Below are 17,048 nucleotides of genomic sequence, written 5' to 3'. Positions count from 1 at the left end.
CCGCTTCCCGCAGGCTTTCGTGTCTCTGTCTAACAACGCTGAAGCCGGGTAGCGCCATGTTAGCGTCCGGGATGCTAGACGTGAGCCACATGTCCGTAAAACACGGCAAACTGCACACCCTATGCGCTTTGATGTTTTTCACCAGCACAGCCAGTTCGTCGGTCGAAAATTATTTGGTAGAGAGTTCACATTGACCACGATACGGACAGTACTGAAGACTTATAACGCCGCTAGCCGCTTAGAGTCTGTTGTGTGTCACCATATGCCGAGAATTCTTCAGGGCAGGGAGTTGATTCCTCGAATAAACTAATTTTTGTGTGTTAAAACCCATATAGATAGGATAGAAAGTAACCCAAGTGTAGTTGTCAAACGGGACGAAAAACACCGAAGATAAAAGCAGACACTTAAAACAATGAAAAACAAAAAGTGCGAAATGCCATGGAGCTGCTGGACACATCAAGGACATTAACTCAGCGCCAGTAGAGGATGCTACTGTGTTATAAACCATTGTTGTTCGGATCAGAAATAAAAGTTAGATATATCATAAAGCAGACAAACACAGTGATATTTGAGAAGTGAAATTAAGTTCATAGGGTTTATAGAAAGTGTGCAATAATTACTTAAACAAAAGTATGCAGGTGCATAAATTTGGGCACCCTTGTTGTTTTATCGATTTGAATACCTTTAGCACAAATTATTGGAAAACAAAATTTGTTTGGTAAGCTCATTGACCCTTGACCTACATACACAGGTGAAGCCAATCATGAGAAAGGATATTTAAGGCGGCCAGTTGCAAGTTGTTCTCCTCTTTGCATCTTCTCTGAAGAGCCTCAGAACAACTGTCAAATGACCTGAAAACAAAGATTGTTCAACATCATGGTTTAGGGGAAGGATACAAAAAGCTAGCTCAGAGATTTCAGCTGTCAATTTCCACTGTGAGGAACATAGTGGGGAAATGGAAGTTCACAGGCACAGTTCTAGTTAAGGCCTGGAGTGTCAGGCCAAGAAAAATAAGCAGAGGCGAAGGACAGTGAAAACAGTCAAACTCAACCCACAGACCAGCTTGGAAGACCTACAACATGATCTTGCTGCAGATGGTGTCACTGCGCATCGTATTCAGCAAACTTTGCACAAGGAGATGCTGTATGGGAGAGAAATGCGGCAAGAGCCTTTTCTGCGCACATGGCACAGAGTCACTTGAGGTATGCTAAAGTGCTATAGTATACATATACATATATATATATATATATATATATATATATATGTATGTATGTTACACCGATCCCTCTCTCACCTGGATAGGGCGAAGGGGGCTGTGAGGATTACATTTTTGGACTTCTCCAGTGCCTTCAATACCATACAGCCTCTGCTACTGAGTAGGAAACTGACAGAGATGGGAGTTAGCTCACACCTTGTAGAATGGATTACTGACTACCTGACAGGCAGACCCCAGTATGTGAAACAGGGGGGATGTACATCTGACACTGTGGTTAGCAGCACAGGATCTCCGCAGGGGACCGTTCTCTCTCCGTTCCTATTCACTCAAGTCAAGTCAAGTCAAATTTATTTATATAGCCCTTAATCACAAAAATGTCTCAAAGGACTGCACAGGATTACAGTTACAAAATTACACAATTACCTGATCTTAAACTAGCAAACCAGCATGCGGGCAAGGAAAAACTCAAAAACCTCAGTATGAGGAGAAAAGAGAAACCTTGAGAAAGGACCTCACATGTGGTAATCCCCCTTCCAGGATTGAACAGGGTGAATTACAATTAGCATTACTGTACACAGAATAGTAAACACTAGGTAAGATGTTGAAAATGTCCGGAAAGAGCATGACATCAAGGACGACGCCAGCTGGTAAATGCAGGGGTTGACATGCTGCAGGTCAGACCCCGGTCCGCTGACCCATCCCAAATCATCCTTCTCCTTCGTATCAGCCAGGCAGGCCTCAGAAAAAGACAGGACAAAACAGAATACGAGGTGGGCATCAATCATATGCTTTGGAATAGAAGTGTGTCTTAAGCCTCAATTTAAAAACTTCCGTTGAGGTTGCAGATCTTATCTCCAGAGGCAGGGCATTCCACAACACCGGGGCCCGGATGGAGAACGCTCTCGAGCCCGCAGACTTCTTGGCTCTCGGAATCACAAGTAGACCGGCATTTTCCGAGCGCAGACTCCGTGCAGGAACATAGGGGGAAATCAAATCAGAGAGATAAGAGGGTGCAAGCCCATGCAAACATTTATATGTTAATAAGAGAACCTTAAAGTCACATCTTAAGTGGACTGGGAGCCAGTGCAAGTTGGCCAATACAGGTGTAATATGCTCAAACTTTTTAGTCTTAGTCAAAAGTCTAGCTGCCGCATTCTGAACCAGCTGCAAACTTTTAATGCTAGACATCGGGAGACCAGAAAGCAATACATTACAGTAATCAAGCCGAGAAGTAATAAACGCATGAATTAAAATCTCTGCATCTGATTGGGACAGCATTGAACGAATCTTCGCAATATTACGGAGGTGGTAGAAAGCTATTCTAGTAATATTTTTCACATGTAACTGAAACGACAGATTAGGATCAAATATAAGACCTAGATTTTTGACCGAGTCACTATGGGTGATATTACATTTGTCTAGGTTCAGGGTAATGTTTGAAAACAAATGACGACAGTGAGCTGGACCAATAATCAACATTTCAGTTTTTTCTGGGTTAAGGCGTAAAAAATTATTTGACATCCATCTTTGAATCTCAGTAAGGCAATCCTCCAGATTTCTAAAACTTAAATGTCCATTTTTTTCCAGTGGCACATACAGTTGAGTGTCATCTGCATAGCAATGGAAACTAATATTATACTTGCGGATAATGTCACCAAGCGGGATCATATAAATACTAAAAAGAAGGGGGCCAAGTACAGAGCCTTGAGGAACACCACAAGGGACATTAGATTGTTTAGAGGTCATATTGCCATAGTTAACACATTGCATCCTGTCTGACAGGTAGGACCTAAACCACGAGAGTACAGTTCCTGAGATACCAATGCGTTCTAGACGAATCAATAATATGTTGTGGTCGACCGTATCAAAAGCAGCGCTGAGATCCAGCAGCAGTAACATTGATGAGGCACCAGAATCTATTGTTAAAAGGAGATCATTGGTTACTTTTGCAAGGGCTGTCTCAGTAGAATGATTTGCTCTAAATGCTGACTGGACAGTTTCAAAAAGGTTATTTTCTGACATGAAGTCATTTAGCTGCTGTGCAACGACCTTTTCAAGTAATTTCGCAAGAAATGGCAGATTTGACACTGGCCTATAATTACCTAGGCTTTCTGGGTCAAGGTTAGGTCGCTTAAGCGTGGGTTTAATGACGGCAGACTTGAAGGCTACAGGAACAATACCCGAGGATAGCGATATATTAATAATATTTAAAACTGATGGTCCTAAGATCTCAAACAGATCCTTCACCAGTGAAGCTGGAAACGGATCAAGCAGGCACGTAGTTTGTTTGGCCCTACTGACCATCTGTGTTAGATTATCAAGGGACAATTCATTGAAACTGGAGAATGTTTCTAAACAACCGCTGACACAGTCCATACCTGGCACCTCCACATCTTTGATATAGGAGGAGGAAACAGAGCGTTCTTTTAAAATTTCATTCCTGATTAGTTGAATCTTTTTATTAAAAAATTCCATAATGTCATTAGCAGAATGAGTGCAACCATTTGGGTTAAGTTGTTGTCTGGTAAGTTTCGCCACTGTGTCAAATAAAAATTTTGGATTATTCTTATGTTCAACAATAATCTTAGAGAAATACGAAGCTTTAGCTGAGGCAAGAGCTACTTTATATTTCAGCAAACTGTCACACCAGGCCAGTCGAAAAACCTCCAGCTTAGTAGTGCGCCATTTTCGTTCAATTTTTCTGCAACTTTGTTTGAGTAACCTAGTTTCTTCAGTAAACCAAGGTGTATTCTTCTTGGGTCGGAATTTATACTTTAGGGGCGCCACAGAATCAAGAACATTTACCAAAGCAGTATTGAAGTTGTTTGTAAGTGAGTCAACAGACCCAGTGTACGAAGGGAAGGCTGCAGTTACCGTAGGTAATAATTCTTTTAAGGCTAACACCGTTTTAGGGCGGATATTGCGACTGCTAAAGCCTATATTTTCCTTATCACAGTAAACATTAAACAACACCTCACATTTAACAAAATAGTGATCAGAGATGGCATTAGGATACGGTAACACTGTAACATTTGAGGCTACTACGCCACGGGTCAGGACAAGATCTAGAGTGTTCCCATCTTTATGAGTTGGCACATCAACTATTTGATTGAAACCAAATGTATCCATCAGTGACTTAAATGCAATTGCAAGTGAATTTGATGGGGAGTTTATGTGAACATTAAAATCACCAATAATTACAACATTATGTGCATACGTAACTAAGTCTGTTAACAAATCAGAAAATTCTTCCAAAAAATTTGAGTATGGTCCAGGTGGGCGATACACAACAACTACATAAATTGGTGTTGACATTAAGGACCTCATAACAAGTGCTTCAAACGTTTTAAAACTAGTAGGGGTATTAGAAGTAAATTTCAACCTATTTTCCGATATAAGAGCAACACCTCCACCTTTTTTGCATGGTCGTGCCAAGTGCGCACTCACAAAGTTAGGGGGAGAAGCCTCATTTAACACTACAAACTCATTTGGTTTCAACCAGGTCTCACAAAGGCCAATAAGGTTAAGATTGTGTTCATTAATAAGGTCATTAACAAGTAAAGCTTTGGAGGCTAGTGATCTAATATTAAGAAGGCCAAGCTTCAGCACTGTGGCCTGAGCTGAAACCTTTCGCGAGTTTTGCACCTTAGTGGTAACCACCACAGGATTCGACTGCCGGTCCCGGGTCTTGTGCCTTACATGACGGCAGATGCGGCCCGAATTCCATACCACAGGAATATTGTTGACCGGTGGAGTAGCAGGATGACTATTGGTAGAAAATAATGTTATTTCTTCTCCCTCCTCACCTAACAAGGGAGAAACAGAGGTAAGAGGCACAGAAGAAGATGCTATAGAATAGTATAAATCAGGGTGTATGGTGCAGTCAGTAGAACACTCTAAACTACAAAAACTATGTGAATTGCATGAATCTAGCATAGCGCTAGTTAGCTCTAGCGTTACAGACTCCACACCCATGGTAACAGGTTCACTAATCACCTGTGACCTGGCCTGCACTAGTGTATCCTGTCATGGAAGGCTTAAACAGTAATCTATATTTTTAGAAAGAGTGAGAGCACCTTCCCAGTTAGGGTGAAGGCCGTCTCTCCTCAGCAGGTCAGGTCGGCCCCAGAAAGCAGGCCAGTTATCCACAAACCTAAATCCCTTCTGATTGCAAAAACTTGCCAGCCATCGGTTAAGCGAGACTAGTCTGCTAAACCTCTCATCATTGCCTCTCGCAGGCAAGGGGCCAGAGACAATTACTCGATGCCGACTCATCTTTCTGGCGAGATTACAGGTCCTAGCAATATTTTTCTTTGTAATCTCAGATTGTCTCATTCTAGTATCATTGGAGCCGACGTGAATGACTATATCGGTGTAGCTAGCCCTGTCCTGGTGTCTAGGTTTGCTCGTCAGCTCCCTCAAATTAGCCTCAATGTCGGGTGCTCTGGCCCCAGAAATACACATAACCGTGGCTGGGGTGTTAAGCTTTATGTTACGGGTGATGGAGTCACCTATAACTAGGGTGCGGGAGCCAGTAGACCGGGGTGGAGTGGGACTAGCTAGGGGGCTGAACTTGTTATGCGTCTGAATTGGCTCACCGCGATTAGCATGCCGTTTAGGGCTAATGCTAACCGGACTAGCAGGTTCGCTACAACCCACGCTAGCAGTGGTGTCCGAGGCACCTAACATTTTCCGTTTAAACTGCTCTAGCTCACGGACACGTCCCTCTAGAAGGGCAACCTGCCTACGGACACGGGAGCAACCTTTACAGCAACCCATACTTACTTGTAAGCGTCGGATGCCAAGAGCGTCCTAGCAGCCGTGGGAGAAGATATCCTTCAACAACGATCGGCAGCAGCTTCCGACTGTAAAAACAATTGTGCGCGGCACTTACCTTGCGCCAATCGTCCGAGATACTTACCCGAAACTTTTCAAGATAAAAAGTCTCAATCCAGAATTCTGCTAAAGTAGGAATCTGAAACAATCTCGTAGACGCGACGACGTGAGCAACACAAAATTCCCGCCACTCGATAACCCGGAACTAAACAAATAGTCTATATACATCGGACTTTAAGTACAACTCTGAGTCCTGCCATGTGCAAAAGTTTGCCGACGACACTGCGATCGTGGGATGTATCAGAAACGGGCAGGAGGAGTAGTACAGGAAATTGATTCAGGACTTTGTCCGATGGCGCGACGCAAACCACCTGCACCTAAACACCACCAAGACCAGAGAGATGGTGGTGGACTTCAGGAGAACCAGAACTCACCCGGTTCCTGTAACCATCAAGGGAGAATGTGTAGAATTTGTCCAGACCTACAAATACCTGGGTGTGCAGCTGGACAACAAACTGGACTGGACTGCCAACACAGAAGCTCTATGTAGGAAAGGGCAAAGCCGACTTTACTTCCTCAGAAGGCTGGCCTCCTTCAACATCTGCAAAAAGCTCCTGAAAATATTCTATGAGACAGTAGTGGCAAGCGCCCTCTTCTATGCGGCAGTGTGTTGGGGAGGCAGCGTCAAGAAGAAGGATGCCTCTCGTCTCAATAAACTGGCTAGGAAAGCGAGCTCTGTTGTGGGCAAAGAGCTGGACAGCCTAACAACAGTAGCTGAGAGACGAGCACTGAAAAAGCTGAGGTCAATCATGGACAATCCATCGCATCCACTACACAGCATTATCTCCAGACAGAAGAGCAGTTTCAGCGACAGACTGCTGTCACTGTCTTGTACTACGGACAGACTGAAAAGATCTTTTCTTCCTCATGCCATGAGGCTCTTTAACTCCACCCGGCAGAGTAAAGGCCCACATTAAACCACACCACCTACATTGGATATTACCGAATCTTACTGCAATATGTATTCTGTGTAGCACTATTTAGTTATGTATTCTGTGTAGCACTATTTAGTTACTCTATATAACACGCTACAGTGGGCATTTGCACGTCACACTGGGTATTTGTATATTGTATTCTTTTGGCTTTATTATTGTACTGTTCTCAGCTCAGGGATGCTGCTGGAAATGTGAATTTCCTTTCGGGGATGAATAAAGTATCTATCTATCTAAAGCACATTTGGACAAGCCAGCTTCATTCTGGAATAAGGTGCTGTGGACTGATGAAACTAAAATTGAGTTATTTGGACATAACAAGGAGCATAGCATGGTGGAAGAAAAACACAGCATTCCAAGACAAACACTTGCTACCCACAGTAAAATTTGGTGGTGGTTCCATCATGCTGTGGGGCTGTGTGGCCAGTGCAGGTACTGGCAATCTTGTTAAAGTTGAAGGTCGTATAGATTCTAGTCAGTATCAGCAGATTCTTGCGAACAATGTTCTAGAATCAGTGACAAAGCTGAAATTGCGCCGGGCCTGGATACTTCGACAAGACAACAACCTCAAACACTGCTCTAATTCTACTACGGCATTCATGCAGAGGAACAAGTACAATGTTCTGGAATGGCCTGCTCAGTCCCCAGACCTGAATATTATTGAAAATCTTTGGTGTGATTTAAAGCGGGCTGTCCATGCTTGGAAACCATCAAACCTGACTGAAGTGGAGATGTTTTGTAAAGAAGAATTGTCAAAAATAACTTCAACCGGAATCCAGACACTTATTGGAAGCTGTAGGAAAAGTTTAGAGGCTGTTATTTCTGCAAAAGGGGGATCTATAAAATATTAATGTAATTTTTCTGTTTGGGTGCCCAAATTTATGCACCTGCCTACTTTTGTTCAAGCATTTATTGCATATTTTCTGTAAATCCTATGAACTTCATTTCACTTTTTAGATGTCACTGTGTTTGTCTGCTATTTGATATATTTAACTGAAATTGCTGATCAGAACAACCAATGATTTATAAAGGAAAATCTTGAAAATGATCAGGGGTGCCCAAACTTTTGCATATGACTGTACCGATCCACCAGCTTCTTTGGCATTTGCAAATAAATCAAACTTAAACAGGTTGCTGTTTATATTTTTGCACTCATGTTTTTGCCCATGTAAGTGTGACGTTATGCACCTTTAACTTTTTTTTTTAATCCTCTATATAAAAATGACTTAAATTACATCAAAATTCAGATTACATATTTGCACTCTTTGATTTCATCAAAGCAATGAAACACTCTGTAATTTAATAATATTGTAATTAAGCTGAACACGAGGCGGCATCTTATATGGTGTGTCATTCTCCACATGATTTGCTGCAGCGAAAATAAACACTTAATTTTGATGGCTAATTACCCATTTGTAGTCTACTTAATCATTTTGATAGTTGGCTTATATAGCCAATATGGATACATACAGCATGTGTTGCCTTCATTATGAAGCTTATATAAGCTTTTCAATATTTTGCGGCCTCAGACATATTTTTTTGTTGTTGTTTGGATCCCATTTGGCTTTTTATTATTTTGGGTTGCCGACCCCTCGTTTAGGTTATCACAATTTTTAGACTGCATTTGATGGAACTTTAATAAAACCATTGATTTGACAAGGCGAAATTCACCAAGTAAACAATGCTCGTTCTGAGGACTGAAACATTCGCAAAAACGAATGAAACTTGAAACATGGGTTACCCCAGGTAAAGATTGCAATATTTCAAATTTGATTTTGTCTGTTTACAAAATTCATCTCACAGGCACACATGTTAATTTTTAAAAGATGAACCAACTTAAGTGTTCGTAAGGTAAGTGAAGAAGAGAGTTTGTTTTGATTTTCACCTTTTCATTTGCTTCCCTGTGCAATAGTAATGGGAATTCCAGCTCTTTTTAGAGAACTTGATTTTTTGGCCTGACTCACTAAAAAGAGTCAGGTCTTTTGGCTCTCAAATGGCTCTTTAGATGTTTTGTTGTCCCTTGAATCGGTTCATTACCAATAACAATGTACAAAATTGTTATCATTATTTTAAATGTGTTATATCACTAAAATTAATTGATTTTTTTTTAAAATGTATTCCATCACTAAAAAAAAGATTTTATTTAAATGTATCATCACTTTATTGTATTAAAGTCTTTAGTTTTTCAATATACAGTGAACTTTTAACTAATTTAATCTTATAACTTTTTATAATAAGCAAGTATAGAGTCAAGCAACACAGAATCCCTGAAAAATACACTCAACCAAACATAATTTTAACAAATTTATACTATTCAGTGCAACAACAATTAAACTATAAAATTAAAAAAAAATACTTGGTTGTGTATGATGAAAGCTATAAGAGAAACAGGGCATCTTTGAAAAAGACATGAAATAGAAATAAATATATTCACAGTTGTACAAAAAAAGAAGTTATAGAATACAAATGAATTTTAACCTTTTCATAGTCAACAACATCAGTCAAACAAAATGACAGAATCCAGGAAAAACTGCATAACGAACAATCATGTCCAACTTCAAATGTAAAGGAAACTCCAAATGGGAGCTGGCTCCTGTCGTTCACTTCAAAAAGCCAGCTCACGGAGCCATTACGTTCGCAAACGACACATCACTACTACAAAAGCGAGGTAGCGTTATGATTGAAAACGGAAAAAGGCAAAAAAACAAAAAGCACAATGGAAGCTCGGTCTCATCGAGATAAAATTCACAAATATGCAGAACAATAAAGTCAATTTCTACCCATACAATTTCTTCCTTTCTAAGGTATATTGTAGTTTTTCAAGTCTTCCAAGGACATATAGAGTTTCGGTACAACGGTAAGATCTCAAGTCCAAATCCGAGCCTGAGCTCGAGTCCAAGCTTGGAGTCAGGCCAAGCTTCTCTGCCACTGACTTTTTATAAAATAAATCCATGTTTAGTCAAATGTTTATGAAAACAATGTGTGGATACTAAACTAAAAAATACATGACGGGCCAACATTGTTCTTCTTTGTCTCCGTGCCTTTCTCTCTTTAAAGTGCTTCGCTAAATTATTAAGGTCATACTGCTACTGCAATTTTTGGCCCAATTATCAACCATGATCGAAAATTATCGGTTAATGTAACTTCTGTGGACTCAGAAAAATAATAAACATTTTTATATAGTTTTGTTTAACTTACATTCTGTGACAAGAGACAGGCTTTACTTTGTCTCTCTTTCTCCCGAGTCCTTACAAATGAAATGTGAAATTTTGTGTTTGCTTCGGCAAGTTAATTGGTCGGGCTGGGTCGGGCTTTAATACTTGTGGGCCTGGGGTTGGGCGAGTTTTTTCAGACCTGATATCACCACCTACTCAGTATTAAGAGTGTGTGTGTCATTGTTTTCCAGCGCCTGTCAGGCCAAGGCTACTGTTTCTCCGCGTCACTGCCTCCCATGCTCGCCGCTGCAGCCATCGAGGCTCTCAATATAATGGAAGAGAACCAAGGTACCATTTCCCTTCATTTCTTTCTTTCCATTCCAAAAAGTCTCTGTGCACAGAAGTCACCAGAACATTTATGCACGGATTCGTTTGACACTGCAGCCATAGTAGGTCTTTGTGTGTGTGCGTGAACCAAAAATCTATGATTTTCTTCAAGACCCAAGGTATTTGGTAAACATTTCAGCACTTTTAAAATATAGATCACTAAGTTAATTTGGGAAAAAAGATTAAGTTTTTGTATAGCTCTTTATCACATCCATCCATTATCTGTACCGCTTATCCTCAGTAGGGTCGCGGGGGTGCTGGAGCCCATCCCAGCTATCTTCGGGCAGTGGGCAGGGGACACCCTGAACCGGTTGCCAGCCAGTCACAGGGCACACAGAGACAGACAACTCACTCGCTTATTCACACCTAGGGACAATTTGGACTGGCCAATTAACCTGACATGCATGTTTTTGGAATGTGGGAGGAAACCGGAGTGCCCCGGAGGAAACCCACGCAAGCACGGGGAGAACATGCAAACTCCACACAGGAAGGTTCAATCTCATGACCTCAGAACTGTGCCGCACACGCACTAACCACTGCGCCGCCGTGCTGCCAGCTCTTAATCACAAAAAGTCTCAAAAGACTGAACATACCACCATTACAGTATCCATTGATCTGTAACCTACACAACGGCAAGGAAAAATTCAAAAAGCCTTTGCATGAGGAAAATTAAGAAACCTCAAAAAGGGGTCTCACGTGAGGTAATCCCCTTTTAGGATGACCAAGCTGCACTGAATGTTGCACCCCCTTTTAATTCCCTTTTATAATCTCATGACAAATTATTTACTCTATTCTCTTTTTTTGCAGACATTTTCACTTTATTGAGGGACAAATGTGCATTTGTTTACAAGGAATTAAAAGGGTAAGATTTTACATTGTTCTTTTTTTTCATTTTCAGATGATTACAATTTAATTTTAACTTCCTTTCATGTAACATACTAGATTTTTGTACCGTAAAAAGCAGACTACTGGTTACAAAATTTTAACCATTTAACAATCCCATAAAATGTAATCTACAAGTAATAGCATAAAATTTCTGTAGAATCAAGGTAAATTCCAATATTGGGGAATATGCCCTTGGTAGCTATTGTTACGAGAAGGAAGTTGAAAATGTTCTACCGAGGGGGGGTTTGTAGAGGGTTATTGTTCTATATATTCTTTATCAATTATTAATTATCCGTTATCGGTCAAACCATAATACATTGCAAAGCCAAGAGGCCAAGACACTTGTTCCCAGCCAAGAGGCTGAGTCAAGGTCCTCTGTTGTTGCAGCGGACAGCAGTGGATATGTATTTTTCCCTCCCTTAATTTTGGAAATATACATTTTGTTTCCTTGGATTACTTTCAACGGGACCCCAACTGTACAAATCTGCATGATATCTTAATTATGGGTATTATTTTCTATTTGTGAAGTGGACTGTAGTTCTGGATTTGTGAATAATCTATGAAGTTACAAATGTGGAATTTACAGTCTGGCCTGGGTTTAACTTGTGACTATGTCGCAAACTTTACTGCGGGCGCCCGCGGCTTATTCATGGGTGCGGCTTGTGAAAGTATAAAAGTGTCATATCATTCGAAAAGTGGTGGGTGCGGCTTATAATCAGGTGCGCTCTACAGTCTGGGATTTACGCTAATTGCATTGCGTCGCCTCGAAATATCGATTTGATTTCGGTTAATCGCTCAGCCTTACTGTATATGCTTACATTTGCTGAAAATCTCTTTACTGGTGATTATATGTAGTATCATAGCCCTTGTGTTGTCTTCAATTTAGGGACGATTTTTCTTCTGTTTTTATACAGCTTACATGAAAATGTGAATACAAACAACATTAATTATTTTTCTACTGCTGGGACCGATACCGAAGTCATAACTTTTAAAGTTTACTTAAACATAATTTAGGTGGTGGGTCATTTGGATCTGAGGAAAACTGAAGGGTTAATTGTAACTATGCATTTTCAATTTCATTCACTGTATTTTCCGATATGAAAGGAACCATTTGGGGTCTTTAGGTGAGCCTTATAGACTTGTAAAATATGATCATTAGAAATTGCATACAGTCTTTACCTTGATGTAATCAGTAACAAACAAAGAAAATGGCGGGAAAACTCAAATAACATCCGACATTTTTCTCTTGTTGTATTGTAGAATATCAGGATTAAAGTTGGTTGGAATGCAGTTTGCTCCTGCTCTTCACCTGCAGCTGGAGAAAAGTTCAGGCAGCCGAGGGTCTGACACAAAGCTTCTGCGCTCTATCGTAGAATACGTGAGTCTCCTTTTTTTTTAAATTAAATTAATACGTTTCTGCTACAGTGCTACCAAATACTAAAAATCTTCCGTAGTTTGCTCAGTTTAAAGCAAATAACCAAGTATGCATTTTTTATGAAAACTACGAAAATCTATAGGAAAAAAATGAAGCTGCGCTCACTTTTGTATTGGACAGGTTTGATGTGCAGTTGTCTAAGAACGATTTTTGACTTTAAAATGGTGCTGTTAAATGCTACCATGAGTACATTTTTTAAAATTGGAAAAATTCTGTATCCATTCTGAAATATGATTTGAATTAGTGGTTACAACCAATTATTTAGGCGGGCTGATTCCAATATTTGGGAATTTGATGGATACAGGTATCAGCATTTCTATTTATTCGCAGGCTGCATATTTAAGCTCTGATGCAACCAAGCCTCTCTCTCCCTCTCTTTCCTCCCTCTGTCTCTGACACGCCTCAACCTCTGATTGGATAAGCAAGCTAGGGCAGAGCGACTGAAGCAGGAAAAATTATGTTAGAGCAGGGTAAACAGGGGCAGCTCTGCTAACTCCTCAGTCCCGACATGCCTGTGAATCAAGACTGCTAATCATATTTAGATATTAGAAAGTCTGTGGTCGAAAAGTGTGTGTGTGGTGAAGAGATAGGGTTAACTGCTGTTTTTGGGAAGAAAGCTCAGGTTGAGACTGATATATTAGCTCCTATAACATTATTTGGTCTATCAAGTGCATGTGTGTTTGTGATTTAGAGAGCATAAAAAGCACTCTAAAGTGGAAGGCTGAGTGATTAGCTGTTATTATAGCAAAAGTTCGTCAATCTGGCTGTAAAACATGAGTGTCCACAACTTTCAACTCGCAAGCTCCATTGAAGTTTTGATGCACTCATTGTTTTAATTTAATTTAGCTCATGTTGGTTGTATTATTTTTTAATTATTTATTGTTAAACAAAAGGGATCTATTTAAGTGTTTATGTACCTTGATACAAGTTGCTGATAAGCCTAATTTGATTTCCTGCACCGTTAGATTTTTGTTTAAGTGAAAGATAAGTCATGTTAATTGTGTTAAAATTCAAATTTCTTTACTGCCAAACATTTAAGAGAGAGCTATTTTTAGTGTTATTTTTAAATTATTACAAATATCCTTTGTTTCTTTTTGCATTATTAAAAAAATGGATTCCGCTCTATATATCGGTTATGGTCTCCACTTAATACTTATAATCGTTTCGGCCCTGAAAAACCCAGTTGACTCTTCATTTTATTGTTTGACAGTTCTGGATATAAGGCAGATGTAGTGTTGCTAAACCAAAATACCATATTGATTCGAGTATAATGCGGAAGGTTTTTTTTTACTCAAAAAAGAACTCAGGTGGCTTTAGACGGTGCCACAGTAACTCTTTAAAGTTGTAGTATTTAAATCATAAACATGCCAACTCCACTTTTGCGGTGTGATGCTAGTGGACTAACGGTTTATTCATCTCTCCTGAGCGAGGGGGGGAACAATTAGATGGCCGTTGAAATTTGTGAACTGTTTTAATAAGTAGCGGAGTAACACACCACGCACAGGGTTCGTACAGGTGCTTAAAATCCTTGTAAATGCTTGAATTTTAAAGTTGTGTTTTCAAAGCTTGAAAACTGTTTACATTTGGTTGAATTTGCTTTTAAATGCTTGATATTGCCACGTTTCTCAACAAGTTTCTCAAAATGTCACCGACACTGGGTTCGCTTTGCCATTGCCTCTCTTCTTCCCTTATGATTGACGACAGCTGGCGTTAGTCTGTGTGGCATTGTTCTTCGCCTCCTACTTGTCGTCCCCAAGAGGACAGGTGCATGCTACATTTAATCAGGGCACTATGAGATGTGTCTTTATGCAATGATTACGTATCATTCAAAGACAATCATTATGGGCAATGCAAAACATTAAGCCAGCATTTCCGATTAATAAATTGTAATGAGAAGAACCTCCGTCATTTTTACTCAATACCTGTAATGGGGAGAGATTTGTCTCAAAAACAAATATATTTGCGATCGACTCAAGACTTAATAATATATCTTTTTAATATACATGCAAGATTAAAAATCGCGTATATAAATTGCTGGTTTTTCAATGGATTTGCAAAATACATGATTCACACCGGATTTCTTCTTTAATTGGTCCCGGAGAAATTGAAAAACTGGCTTTTAAAGTCCTTAAAAGGTGCTTGAATTTAGTCATTAAAAAGGTTTACGAACCCTGCATGTTGTAAAGACGTTTAAGTTACATGTTTTTATAAATGATGCGTTATAGTACTCGCTACTGAGAAAAGTAGTTGAGTTACAGGAATGCAACTTTGTTACGTGTTACTCCCAACACTGGCCATGGGAAACAGGGTGAAAGACCTTGCTCTAACTGGTCCCAATTTCCATGTTTTGGCTGTTAGTGTATGGAGAAACAAGTGGCACTGACCCTTGCCCGATACCTGGAGAAAGAGGAACGGTGTTCCCCACCGCCCAGGTAAGAGTGGTTTTGAAATCATTATAGCAGACTGTTATGTTTTTTACAGAAAAAATTCTGTTATTGTGTCCTCAGCATAAGAGTGGTGGTGACTGTCCAACAGACGGAGGAGGACATACTGAGAGCCAAATCGTGTATACAGGAAGCTACGTCAACTCTACTGAAATAAATTTGTTTTTTTTTTAACTGAGCGATTGGACCTCTTTTGTGTTCTTCAGGTTGAGTAGTGAGGATGCAGGGACTCTGATTGTGTACACCAGGCATGTCTAAAGTCCAGCCCGGGGGCCAGTTACGGCCTGTGATTTATACTGGCCCAAGGCCTCTGTCATAAAATTAATATTATGTGGCTCGGAAGTCATATTGACCTCAGTATAAAATACATCTGTAAAACAAAAAAAAAATCACAATTTCAACAGATGATGGCAGTAGCCCTTTGTCCACCTGGCCTTTGGCTTTTTGTGACAATTTTAGCCCACCCCATTTCCAACATGGCGACTGTAAACAAAAAGAGGAAAGTTGATGGTGAGGGCCGCCGTTTCTAGAACAAGTGATATTTGGAGTATTTTTTCACCGAAATCCAAAACAACTGTGTCCGCTCTAATTTGCCAAGAGACTGTGGCTGTTTTCAAAGGATATAACTTAAAGAGGCACTTCCTGACGAAACAGGCTGACTACAAAAAGCTGTGAAAAGGTAAATCAACGGGAAGCTGTTTTAAAGGCACAGTGAAAGTCGAGTTACGAGGTTGCGACGCTGACCGCCAAGCACTGCAAACTTTTGACGGAGGTTACATTTATTAAAGACTTTAACAAATTCTAGGTTGAACAGTTGGCCCTCACACATTTTCTTTTTAACAAATGTGGCCCGTTTTCGGAATAATTCGGACAACCCTGGTGTACACACTTTTATATCCTTGTTCAGATTGTTTTCTCCCCACCCTCTCAATTCAACTGATAATAAGAACTATTGAAACTGCAGTGCTAATCCTACTGTTCAGAGAACTAAGCAGCTTCTTTTATCTCTTTTTTTGTGCAGATTACGTGTTCCTACGTGTGCAATTGCAACACTGTTGTTACTATGCAGATGGTTTACCTGCTACGGATATTGAGCATTTTAACACGTTTTTTGTCTTTTATGTTATCATTCACGTCATCTTTCTGTTAAATATACACTGTGTACTGAAAAATAAATTTCAGGGTTTGTACAGGTGCTCAAAATCATTGAAAATGCTTGAATTTTAACGTAGTGTTTTCAAGGTTTGAAAACTCCTGTAATTTTAGGTGAAGTGATTGTAAATGCTTGAAATGGTTGAAACAGCAGTCTGACTTGATAGACCACTTATTAAATGAAGAAATATAAAACAAGTGCTCAAACAGCAGCAGACACAGTAGCTCTGGTAACTTCACTTTGGATTTTTTCTTCCCTTGTGATTAACAGGATCTGGCATTAGTTTGTATCTCATGTGGAGCGTCGAGCCCAAAAAGAGAGACTGGCTGCAGTTTTAATGAACGATGGCTTAAACATTAAACAAATTCATACACAGCATGCTAGAAAGTAAAAAATAAACAAAGTCAACCCGTTTGAGCCACGGTTTAGAGCCGGAACACTAGCCTCTTAACTCTACTGCCAATAAAAACACTTAACCCTAGCTCCAACCATAACCTTTATCTCAGCTTCAACTCCCCAAATAATTTTAACCCTACAACTTGTAT

General features: G+C 39.9%; 1 protein-coding gene across 1 annotated transcript in view; it reads left to right on the top strand.

Annotated features, from left to right (window-relative positions):
• sptlc1 (serine palmitoyltransferase, long chain base subunit 1) overlaps positions 1-16,540 on the top strand; it is a 48,148-nt gene extending 31,608 nt beyond the window's left edge. Inside the window, exons 11-15 of the mRNA XM_088355666.1 lie at positions 10,451-10,547; positions 11,394-11,448; positions 12,732-12,849; positions 15,265-15,338; positions 15,414-16,540. Of these exons, the coding sequence (XP_088211792.1) occupies positions 10,451-10,547; positions 11,394-11,448; positions 12,732-12,849; positions 15,265-15,338; positions 15,414-15,507 (438 nt within the window). The 3' untranslated portion in view covers positions 15,508-16,540. The remainder of the gene's footprint in view (positions 1-10,450; positions 10,548-11,393; positions 11,449-12,731; positions 12,850-15,264; positions 15,339-15,413) is intronic.
• Positions 16,541-17,048: the final 508 nt, after the last annotated feature.

The sequence above is a fragment of the Urocampus carinirostris genome, chromosome 16, assembly GCF_059441175.1.
Source record: "Urocampus carinirostris isolate Australia breed hairy pipefish chromosome 16, RoL_Ucar_1.0, whole genome shotgun sequence".
NCBI lineage: Eukaryota > Metazoa > Chordata > Actinopteri > Syngnathiformes > Syngnathidae > Urocampus > Urocampus carinirostris.
The sequence above is the reverse complement of the archived record's forward strand: the minus strand, read 5'-3'. Positions and strand labels throughout refer to the sequence as shown.